This window comes from Eutrigla gurnardus (assembly GCF_963514095.1).
Source record: "Eutrigla gurnardus genome assembly, chromosome: 8".
Classification (NCBI taxonomy): Eukaryota; Metazoa; Chordata; class Actinopteri; order Perciformes; family Triglidae; genus Eutrigla; species Eutrigla gurnardus.
The window spans coordinates 12,124,349-12,136,896 of record NC_139922.1 but is presented as its reverse complement, the minus strand read 5'-3'; the positions used below and the strand labels follow the sequence as shown (position 1 = coordinate 12,136,896).

At 42.4% G+C, this 12,548-nt stretch overlaps 1 protein-coding gene across 1 annotated transcript; it reads left to right on the top strand.

The window, feature by feature from the left end:
* Positions 1 to 6,813: 6,813 nt before the first annotated feature.
* Positions 6,814 to 8,016, top strand: LOC311017769 (olfactory receptor 2G3; the record flags this gene model as incomplete). The annotated part of the gene is made up of 1 exon (XM_084016345.1): positions 6,814 to 8,016. The coding sequence occupies one exon, from the start codon at positions 6,814 to 6,816 to the stop codon at positions 8,014 to 8,016; it is 1,203 nt and encodes a 400-aa protein (XP_083872471.1).
* Positions 8,017 to 12,548: the final 4,532 nt, after the last annotated feature.

Here is a 12,548-nt window from a genome sequence, read left to right as displayed (position 1 = left end):
GAAAAATCAGGGTTATCAGCGATCAAATTACACAGTGGATTACGGTTGAACCCTATTTTCCAGTGTGCACCACGACTTCCCCATTACAGACGTGTCCATGAGAGATTTGAGGCAGTTAGTTCACACATGTCCGTGTCATCTGCAAGGAAAGCAAAACTAGAGAAAGAAGGAAAGCAACTTTGTAAAATTGTATTTAGCGCTTACATCCACATGCTGAGAGCCTCACAATGACAGGATGACACCCGAAGCTCATGATGACATTAGTTTGGATGTTGACTTGATGATGGCACTAGATATATATATTATGGATCTCCAGTTATTCCAATTCTTCCTGAGGGGAACATGAATGTCTTAATCAAAGTTCATGGCAATCCATTTTTGAAGTTGTTGAGATACTTTAATTAGAACCAAACTGACAGACATCCCTAGAGCCAACACTATTAATAGAACAAAGAATGAGAAGTTTTATTTGTCAGAAAGATGCATTCTAATATCAAATGCACAGACCAAAGGATTCCTTTCCACTTCAGTCCACCAGGTCAGCTAAAAGACGCAGCTACCTGCTGATCTTGGTGTCCACTCAGGAATTTTAAGCAGTAAGGCTCCACAGTTTCTTAAATCTTTCACTGGAAATCTATTTATGCCCAGAGTACTGTCTCATTGGCATTGAAACTAGAGCAGCTGTGGTTGCTCATAACTTCTAGTATAGCTGTCATGCTGAAAGAGAAAGTCGGCCTTTTCTAAAGAGCTGCAGGTGGCTTATGAAAAAAAGGGGAGATGATGGATTGTCCAATGTCGAAAGGAATGAAAGAAGATACATTTTGTTCAATTATAAAGACCTGTGTAGCACTGAAGGTATTAACAGAGGACCAGAGTCTTAAGGTTCAGAGGAGCAGTTTAGAACTACAAATAACAGACCACAGACCAGGGGGTAAGTTTAAAATACAGGCTTAATTATGTGAAAAATTTTATCATACACATCAATTACTATCAATGCATACAATTCCACATACACAGAGAGGAATTGTTCATTGAAATCCCTGAAACCTTCCAAAATAAACTCTCTTTGGTTTGGTGTGTAGCGCTAGCAGCTGGATAGTTAGCTGCTTCTTTTTTTTATACAGAAGAATTGTTTGTGTAGTGTCTTTTATTGTCGGTTACTGTGTCGATCTAACATTTTGTGTTTGAGTAAATTGTCAGTGATTCAATAACAATTTAGGATTTATCATTAAGCAATGATATACTGAAGGTCGTAACCATGTAATTTTGGCACAGATATTGACGACACATGACCTTTGGCCTTACTGTATGTCTGCAGCCCGTCTCATTGAAGCTGCAGTAATACATTTGTCAAACCGGTGATCTCAGACGCATACCTGCCACATAACGGAGTAGCGTCCCTGGTTTGAGTCCAGCTGGGGACATTTGTTGCTTACCATGGGTCTCCCGTTTCTGTTTCCATCACTGTCAAAAGCACTAACTTTTTACAGTGGTTGCCAGGCTGGCAACCAGGCATCAGTTTTTGGTTGCTGAAACTTAAAGTACGGTTGCCATTTTTAATCAGCTTATATGTTGAGTAATTAACATACATGTACTGTAGCCAATGTCATGTGTATGTTGTAAATATTTTTTCCAATATGATTTTCCATCCAGCTCAAAATGCCAGGATACTTTCCCTCAAGAATTCATACATTTCCTTTTTTCCCTGTCCATCTGGTTCTTTGCCAAGCCCCGCCCCCCACCCATTGGTTTGTGGACTACGGTTTTGAAGACTCGAATTTGACATTTTGGCCCCCACCATCTTTGATTTTTGCAAACAGTGAACAGAAGTGACCATATTTGGACTGTGGAGGAGCGACAGGTGGACCTGACGAACACGAGCATTGTCATTGTGTAGCCTCATCATGACTCCACACCACAGGAGTAAAACTGGAGTTGTGTTCAAAGGGAATGTGCAATAATATGTATGTCTTCTGTGTGGACTAAATGTGCATGTTCTCCCCATGTGGGTTTTATCTGGGTATGTGGCTTTCTCCCAAATTTCAAAAGACATGCAGGTTAAATTGCTAAATTGCTCGTTGGTGTGGATGTGAGTTTGAATGGTTGTCTGTCTTTATGTGCTTGTGATAGACAGGCGACCTGCTTCTATTTGATCTTCATGTGGCATATGTGTGTGGGTGTGTGTGTGTGTGTGTGTGTGTGTGTGTGTGTCTGTGTGTGTGTGTGTGTGTGTGTGTGTGTGTATGTGTGTGCTGTGAGGTGTCCCGGCAACCGTTTGCCCACAGACTGAGGCTGGGTGAGATAATTGACAACCAGTACTATCATTCACAGCTGCTCCGTACCTGGCATAGGACACAGGTGATCACCATTCCACTAATCACGTCACCCTCTGTATAAAGCACAGTTTCTCCCCAGCCGCAGGTGGCCCGAGGCTGGGGAGCGCAGGAGGAAAGTGGAGGGAGCGCCGGAGAGTGGATAAATACAGGAAGTCTTGGACTCGGCCACCCACTGATGTAGGGACGTAGATAATTCTGACTAACTCTCTTTTCACCACTCCCCCCCTCTCCAGCAGCACGAGGCCTGTTGGAAGAAGGACCCCTCACAAAGTAGCCTACCCCGGACCAGGAAACGCTTACTTTGGACTCCCCACCTTATTAAATAAAGACTCTTTTTGTTGTGCACCGTGGTGTTCTACGCGCGCTGTGCGTGTGTGTGTGTGCATGTGTTTTCCTTCCCTCCCATGTCCCATCACACCTTCTAACCACTCTTTTATTCCTGCCTCTCCTTGCTCCATGTTTTGATCCCCACAGTCTCCTCTTTCTTAACCTCCTCTCACCCTCTCAGTCATCAACCCCACCTTCCCTGGAGGGCTGCAGTGTGACCTCATGCCGTCCAACTTATGTCACCGCCGTCATTGAGTGTCTGACTGACGGCAACAGCTGATGCTCTGCCCGGCTCAAGACTTTTCTCTCGTTGGATGAGAGAAAAGGTTTTGGCAGCATGAGACAGTTTTGTTCTTGAGAGGAGGAACAAAAGACCAAGAGGAAATTGTGTGCCCTTTGATTATTTTTCTTTTTTTCCTCTTTCTTCTCCTCTTTCCACCTTCTTCTCCTCTAACTCCTTCTATTCCTGGACATTCCCTGGGGGAGCAGCTGAACCCTGGACAAACACACCCTATATAAGGCTGGAGGTATGCCATCACTCCTCCCCCTGGAGTCCTCTACCACCCTGATCCTGATCCTTCACTTCACTTATACCACTGCCCTCCTTCTGTTGTTTTCCGCACTGTCATTGTCTCATTTTAAAACGGACAACTTAAACGTAGAGGGAGTTGTTCTGGGCATAACAGATTTGCTCCCATACTAGAGGTTCATGGAGACATGGGCCGGGTACCCGGGTCAGTGCGATGCCTGAAATAATTTAACTGGTAAAGTAAAGCATAGAATAAATAACAAGGTGTAGTCGAGCTTTACTGAATCATTGAGAGGGCTGATATCACTGTATATCGACTGTATATCGACTGTATATCAAATTGTGCCATAAATTTAATTGAAAATCAAACAATTTGGTGTGCAGGTGGTCGAGTAGTTAGACAGATACCATGTAGCCATGTACGCAGCCGACCCCGGTTCAAATCCCAGCCGGAGGTCCTTTGCATGTCACATCCCCCTCTCTATCCCATGTTTCCTCTCTGTCCACGGCTAAATAAAAGGTGTCTATGCCAGAAAAAAATCTTTAAAAAAAAGAAAATCAAACAATTTGAAAATATATTATGTTGTAAAATATGTCAAAACCAAAATACGACATATTTGCATATTTTGTTAGTTGGGTTGGTTCTTTTTTTTATTATACACAGTGGGATGATTTTAAGGTCTACATTTTCCATGAGACAGAATATTCTGGCGTACAGATGAACAAACATTTGAAATGAAACAGCATTTCAAGAGTTTATCTTCTGTATGGTGACGTATTTCAGGGAATAGACTGCAGTTACTAGTCCTTAACACCAGGTGTCAGTCTGCCCCTTTGGGTCTCCTGATTGAAAGATGATTTGCTTTTATGAGTCAAATAACTTTCCAAAAATATTTTTAAAAAACTCCATATGTCATTACTTCAACAGAATCAGCTGCACTTTTGTTTTCTTATTGGCTTTTGTTGTTTCTTTGTCAATCAGAGAAATAGAAAAGAGAAATTAATGACATAATGCTTCAACGACAGACTCAGAATCAAACACACATTGACAAAAGAGATGTCACTTATTTAGCTTAGAATACATAAAAATATAAATACTTGCTAAGTGTCCAGATCAGGCAGCAACCTCAGTTTAGAGTCAAATCGACCATAAAGCAGGGTATGACAGGTCGCTACCACAGCGTTGCTACTTCATCCTCGCTATCGATGCCACAGATCCAAAAGTCGTACGTACAGATACGTCAATGAGTCATGAACAGATTTAACATTTATTCTCCTGAATCGAGCTGCTCCCACCCCTTTTGCAATGCATTGTGGGACAATGGTTTCCACCAAAAATCAGGAGGTATTTAGGTCACACACTCACAGCACGGGCTGCACGGTGGTGTAGTGGGTAGCACGTTCACCTCACAGCGAGAGGGTTTCGATTTTAAATCCCGGGTCGGGCCCGGGTTCTTCTGTGTGGAGTTTGCATGTTCTCCTCATGTAAGAGTGGGTTCTCTCCGGGTTCTCCGGCTTCCTCCCACAGTCCAAAGACATGCAGGATGGGGATAGGTTCATTGATGACTCTAAATGTCCCAGGTCTCTACATGTCAGCCCTGTGATAGACTGGTTACCTGTCTGTCTCTACATGTCAGCCCTGTGATAGACTGGTTACCTGTCTGTCTCTACATGTCAGCCCTGTGATAGACTGGTTACCTGTCTGTCTCTACATGTCAGCCCTGTGATAGACTGGTTACCTGTCTGTCTCTACATGTCAGCCCTGTGATAGACTGATTACCTGTCTGTCTCTACATGTCGTCCCTGTGATAGACTGGTTACCTGTCTGTCTCTCAAGGTGGCCGCACTCGGCGGCCACCTTGTGGTGAAATTATACTTTTTATTTTGGTCGCATTGATCTCATGGCTTGATCTAAAGTTTCGTGCATTGTGTTGTGAGTAGGCCTATTATATGTGAGGTCTGGTTAATACAAACATAGAATGATAATACAAATATACTGGGAAAAAATAATGCCTTCCACATGTTGCCTTGCGTGTGTGTGTGTGTGTATGTATGTATTTATGTATATATGTATGTGTGTGTGTGTGTAATATATATATATATATATATATATTCATGAGCACATCTTCAAACTGCAGATGTTGCCTTGTATATATATATATATATATATAAAACATATCCTCTTTGGTTTGCTGCTGTGTTCTATCGCTTGAGCACTATAGTCACGTTGACTTTGTTGTCTGACTTGATGGCGTTTGGCTGCCGTCTCTTTTAGAGCCCGCCCCCTCAGACACCTGCAGCTCTCGTCGGCGTGGTAAGTCAAGTCAAGCCAAGCCAAGACCATCCCGAACAAGCCTAATGTTGCTCTCGCAAAGAATTGTGGGTCGGCGTAATCTCCTTTCCTTTCGCATAGGAAGGTCCGTTGCATCCTATGCTAAAGGAGCTCTGAAAGGAAGCATTGGAGCTCCAATTTCCTTTGCATTTAGAGAATCCGAACGGCTCTTATCATGGCGGCCACTTGTTTACTTCCAGGTCACTTCTTCAGTTAGGAACCTTCCTAAGCAAAAAAGACTATTCGACTGCACCCAGAGACTCACGAACGCCTGCTTTTAAACTCCTCTTTTAATCAAACAGGGACCAATGACAATCCCTTTCCTGCCATTTTCCTGGCCCCGGATTTTAAAGACTGCTCTTGGATTTTAATGGAATATACACACCTCGCACCACTGGATGGTACCACGGGAAAAACGTTTTACAGGATCTTGGTGAAGGCAATCAACAAAACAAAACTGGACAAGAGACCTGACACTCCATGGAGGAGATATCTGCAGCTGGCTCCTGCTGCCAGACCTGAGTGGAGGTCCTTCTACAAGCCTCCACTCTCTAAAAGACATGCAGACATTCACTGGAGAGTCCTCCATGGGGTCATAGCAGTGAACTCCTTTGTGTCCACCATAAACCCGGCAGTAGAGGACAAATGTCCCTACTGCGACCAAAGAGAGACTGTGTTTCACTGTTTTTACGAGTGTCTTCGTCTTTTACCATTGTTTCTGTTTTTACAAACTGTTTTTACCAAAAGTGGAGAGGTTTTTACCAAGCAGCTTTTTATTCTAGGTTTTAAATACACACGCCAACACAAAAACAAATGGCAGCTTTTAAACTTTGTTTTAGGGCAGGCCAAGATGGGGGTGTATTTTAGCCGAAGGAGGAAAGTGAAGGATGGTTTTATTGTTGAACCTGTTACTGTATGTACAAATATGATGAAGTCCAGACTCCTCATTGATTTTAACTATTACAGAGCAGCAGGAGATCTGGACACTTTCCAGCAGGTTTGGTGTTTTAATCAGGTGTTGACACTGCAGTTTGAAGATGTGCTCATGAATGAAGTATTTATTTATTTATTTATGTATTCATTCATTTATTTACTCTAAGGAGTAAGAGTGGGTATGTTTGAATGTATCACTATTTTCAAATGAGTATTTGAAAAAAGAACGAAAAATAAAGTTGATTCAAAAATCAAATCTCTCTCTCTCTCTCTCTCTCTCTCTCTCTCTCTCTCTCTCTCTCTCTCTCTCTCTCTCTCTGATAGACAGGTTGTTAGAGGAGTGTGGGCTTATAAGGATGACCAATCGGACGCACACCGCCTCTGTCAGTGAGGGTAGTACAACACAGGTCACTAAGATCAAAATGACAACAGCACCTGTGATGACGACCGCGGAGGCGCACGACCCCAGCGAGCAGTGCGACTGGCTCCGCGAAGGCAACATGACTGAGCCGCGCGTAACCGCGGAGCAGGATGTTGCCGGGTGTCTCTTCCTATCCATCCTGCCCTATGGCCAAGCAGTCCCCGCGCTCATCTGGACTGTTGTGCTGTTGACTCTCTTGTCATTTATGGTCAACTGTTTTACCCTGTTCGGACTCGGACGGTCCGAGGACCTCTCCTGGGAGCCGCGCGTTGCTTTCTTTAAGAATCTGATTTTGAGTGACATCCTGCAGACTCTCACCATCGGTCCGACCGTCGTCTACTCGCTAGTCCAGCGCAGGACCATTGCGTTCGGCGCCTGGTGTCACATCCAGTACTTTGTGGGGACCGTCTGCATTTTCTCCAGCCTCCTCAGCATCACGTGCATGGCGCTGGAGCGCTACTTGTACGTGTGCCACGCCATCCACTACTTGATCATCCTCACGCAGATGCGCCTGCGGCTAGCCCTGAGTCTCATCTGGGTCTACGCCATCTCCGTCAGCACCGTCCACGTGGTGTTGCTGCACATGGGGAGCGGGCAAAAGAATGAGCTGTTCACCGGTGGGCTACTATGCGAGCCGGACATGATGGAGCAGTACTTGGGTTTCCCCCGCGCCTCTGCAGTCTTTCGCAAACTCCTGGGCTCCTTCACCCTGCTGATGTGCCTGCTGGTCCACGCCTTCTCCTACTTGAGCATGTACCGGGACGCGATCGCCCCGTTCGACGCGGTCAACACCAGAGCACGCAAGACCGTGTTGTTCTACTGCTGCATGCTGTTCCCGCAGCTGCTCCCGCCGCTGCTCAAAGTCTCCACGGACGCGCTGTGGGAGGTGAAGGGCACCGAGGCCATGATGGCACCCTCGAATCCGACCCCCTCGGCCACGGCAGCTGTGCTCCACATGTGCCTGCTGGTCATACTTTTAGTGCCGCCGATCATCAACCCGCTGGTGTACGGGCTGAGGAACGCGGAGATGAGGAAGGCGCTGCTCAGGCGGTTCCGGTGGAGGACGGAGAGGCGTTACTACGTGGGGGAGATGAGAGTTGGAAACATTGCGCCTCGAAACCGAGGCGGGGTAGACTGAGCTCACTGGCCAATGTGATGTTCACAGAAGGCTTGGATAAACACATTGAGACAGTTCAAAACAAAAGCAAAAACGAAAAGCGGCTACTTTACAAACGGAGCACGAGAGTGACCTCAGAAATATGCATAATTTACGAATAGAAAATAATTCCCCACTGAGCTCTAGACTTCTCCCCTCCAGCTCTCATATAGACCAAGTGTCATTAGTTATAGCACTGATAAAACAACAACAACTTCACAACATGTCCCAGTAGGAATATGAGGAAGACGTACAGGGAAAAGTTGAAAATCATTAATTCATGGTGCGACTATTGAGACAAATAAGTAGGAGCCTGAAATTCACACACTCGCTTTCAGCCAATCATTGACCTTCTTCATAGTTTGGTTCCGCCCTCTGAGCTGTCAATCACAACAGAGCCATTGGGCCGAATGTTATTATACCTATACGTTCTAACAAGAACTGAATTTCTTAACTGAAATATGAGCTAGAAGGAGGATTTTAACAACAAGGTCAGTTGTTTTTCAGGTAGGCTACATTCTGAAACGATTATTGAATATGGACAAAATGTAAACAAACAAACAATCTCAAAAGTAAAGTTGCTTTGGTAAACATGGTTGAGGTTTATGTAGGCTAAGTCATGTTTATGTTGTCAATGGAGAATTACTCCAGTAACACTGGAATGTTTTTTAAAAACTTCTCGCTCCACTTATAACTCCCTCAATCCTTCACCTGCATGTAAACGATTGGTCTGGAGCGCCACATTTTTAATTGTAACAGTCATGTTAATTATAGCATTTTGTGTGGCTGTGATGGGCAACATGCTGTTAAATTGTCAGTATTATGGGCTTTCATCCATGCTTTGAAATGTGTGTGTGTGTGTGTGTGTGTGTGTGTGTGTGTGTGTGTGTGTGTGTGTGTGTGTGTGTGTGTGTGTGTGTGTGTGTGTGTGTGTGTAGGTGTGTGTGTGCGTGTGTGTGTATTTTTGTGCTTCACACAAAGCTAAACAATATCTATTTTTCTATTTGCTGCAGAGCTGAGAGAAGTAGTAAGAACAGCAAAATGACCTCACTGATTATTTCACAAACTAAAACGTTTAGTTGTATTCCCTCTTTCAATTTTATAACTACAGTAAACATTGCTGCTTACAGTTTTTCTCAATTGTTTACACACAAATACTGGTACTTGAGACACAATGACCACAACATGTAACTCATGCACCAACCCCCTGAACTACAGTTTTTCTCAATTGTTTACACACAAATACTGGTACTTGAGACACAATGACCACAACATGTAACTCATGCACCAACCCCCTGAACCAACTCTGCTAAACTGCAAGCACAATTCCTGCTTTACACTCAAATTGCAGTTTTCAAACACACTTTTTTCAAAACACTACACACAATTCTCTGCATTTGGCACAATTTTCATGAAGAAAATCTCTTGTTTTCACAAGGAACACACTGCCATTCAAAATTCTAAAGTTAATTTCCCTACTATGCACACTGACTCATCACATGGGCAAACACCTGCAACACAGTTTTACAATTCGCAATCAGAGCATTAGCATAAAAGTGCAACAGGTGAGCTCTTCTGTTTTGGAGCAATGGATGCCAACATTGGCAACAGAGGCAGAGCCAGAGGAGTGAGAGTACGAGGAGGAGCCTAGCATGGATTTGCCATGCTAGGCGATTTTTCCCACGCTGCTTGGCCATCGCTTGCATTGCCTGTGATGTGGATGAGGTGCTGTGGCCAGACCGAAACAGAAGAGAGGATGCGGGATAGTTGTTGTTGTTGGTTTTTTTGTAACTGTATACAGTAAATTCTTCTGGTTTTGTATGTAGACCACTGTATATGCAACTTTGTGTTGGTTTGGATGAACACTGTGTACATTACAGGATTCTTGTGGGAAAAATAAAATATATAAAAACAATATTCTAAAATATACATTTATGTATGTACTGTCTGTAGTGAGTGTAACACTGAACAAAAAGAGGCCTAAGTCATTATGGTAAATGGAGAAGAAGTGCTCATCGTGTTTTACATTGAGCACATCAGTGTTCAACTGGTTCTTACTGTAAATGTCTATTTATATGATGGTTTGTGTGTGTCATTTGAAAACAAAATACCATTTTGAGAAGAAATAACATTGTTTTGAATGTAAAGTTTCATTTTGCAGGAGAATTGAGGGGTTTTGCCCATTGTGTGTGTGTTTTTTTGATTTGTGTGTAGAGTTCTGAGAGTATGAGGCATGCTTTCAGAAAATTTTGTTCAGTGTTACACTCACTACAGACAGTACATGCATAAATGTGTTGTAAAATATTTTAGAATATTGTTTTTATATATTTTATTTTTCCCACAAGAATACTGTAATGTACACAGTGTTCATCCAAACCAACACAAAGTTGCATATACAGTGGTCTACATACAAAACCAGAAGAAATGACTGTATACAGTTACAAAAAAAAAGTGTTTTAAAACTGCAATTTGAGTGTAAAGCAGGAATTGTGCCTGCAGTTTAGCAGAGCTAGTTCAGGGGGTTGGTGCATGAGTTACATGTTGTGGTCATTGTGTCTCAAGTACCAGTATTTGTGTGTAAACAATTGAGAAAAACTGTAAGACGCTAGGACAGGAAGCTTGGAAAAGAATCGAGGACACGTCAACACAATGAAAAGCAACCACAGAGAAGAAACCCAGTGAGAGATTAAAAATCCCATAATCTCTATGAAGGCAAATAAATGTAATAATGTGAAGTTGTCTTATTTATGCAACCAGGTTGAGAATTGTTGTATGTTGTAGCCCACATCCGCCATAGTGGTTATCAATGTAAGCTATTTCACTGAATTGTCGCTAGCTAACGTTACATTAACAGTCAGAATTTTTGCCTTAATGGGTAACGTTAGCTAATCTCATCCTGGACAGGTGTATTGTGGAGGAAGGCAGTTAACCAAGTTTACTGGTTTAAATGATGCCTTAATTGTGATTTTGTAAATGAATTGTAAGGCTAGCTTAATACCTTGTATTGACTCTGTGAACGTGTTCTTGTCCAGCTCGATGTGTAAAGTGTCCTTAGATAACTTTTGTTGTGATATGATACTATAAATAAAATTGAATTAATTCAATGTTCTGATTAATGAAAAGGCACTGTTAAAGGAAAAATGTGATCATGTATCACCTTAATTCTTTTGGTGTAGGAACGGAGAGGAATGGGGGGACTAAACTCCTGCTGGCATTCGTATGGGACTGATATTTGATGTTTTATGTTGCTTATTAAAATACATTTTGAGACACTAAGGAACTGTTTAATTTCTCTTTTATTGGCCTTTTATTGTAATGAAACGTTCAAAATATTTCCTTTTGAGGAGCCTGCTTTGCCCTTTTTACAGAGTCTTATGGCTCCACTTATCCCTAGGTGGCGCTGTCTGTCTTACATCACCTTTTTAAAGTCAAGCAAAATGAGCATTTCCAAAGTCTTTATCTCCCGTATGGGGACTTATTTCTGAGTAAAATATGATTGACAGGCGGGACACAACGTCAGGAGGAATTTCATTTGATTGTTGAAAAGATATATCATGAGCTTCTCTAGCTCTGTGATGCTAAAAGTTGAATTGATTGCCAGATTGTATGTCGGTTGGATTGGTTGAAATTGGTTGGAATTAGCCGCTCGCATCATATTTTGTTTTCCAAGAAGGAAAAAAAATATAGTATTTTAATATAAAAATACAAAGAATATATCATGCCACAGGTAGAAGTCAGGACACAAACACAGGAACTTCATCAAACTTTCAAATCATAGAAAGAGATTAAAGGTCCAGTTTCTGTCTTTTTTTTTAGCAGAAGAATTCAAAAGAGAAATACAGTACTTCCCCTTCAAGGTTACATTTAAACTCCTCTGGTTACACTTGGACAGAAAAGGCAAAGAATGTTCTCAATGTAGTTTTGACCTATTACAAATAAAGATAATTCAATGTTTACTGACAACATATTTCACTTGTTTTCCCTATAATATCCACTCATAGCCACTTTAAATGCCTCACGCTTGTGTTAAATAAGTCTGCATTTTTTGCACTTCTGGTTTTCTAGTCTCTTAGTCAGTGTTTTTTTTTAATGTTTGGTTCGATGCCTGAAATAAGGTGTAGATAAAGGGATTTTAACGTTTTGTTGATGATGATGATGATCACACAAAATATGTCAGAAAATACACCTTTGGATGAATTCTGAAGCTTTAAGTATCTTGAAAAAGGCGGTTGACAAAAAGTGGTGAAATGAGACTATAAAACCTTATTAGGCCGACGAGTCTGCCTTTACAGCCACGTTGGGTTTACTCAACGTGGCTGTACATGGTGTACTTTCTAGCCGAGCGTGAGCTGTTCACTTCTGCTGATTGGGCTTCAAGAATCTTTTATTTTGCTGAAGTGTGACTGTGACGAGGAAAGTGCTGTACTGAATATTGTTAAAAGTGTAATTTTAGTGCAGGGAGATCAGTGGGTGGTTCAGGGAGATGTAATCACAGGAGATGTGAACCTACAGCC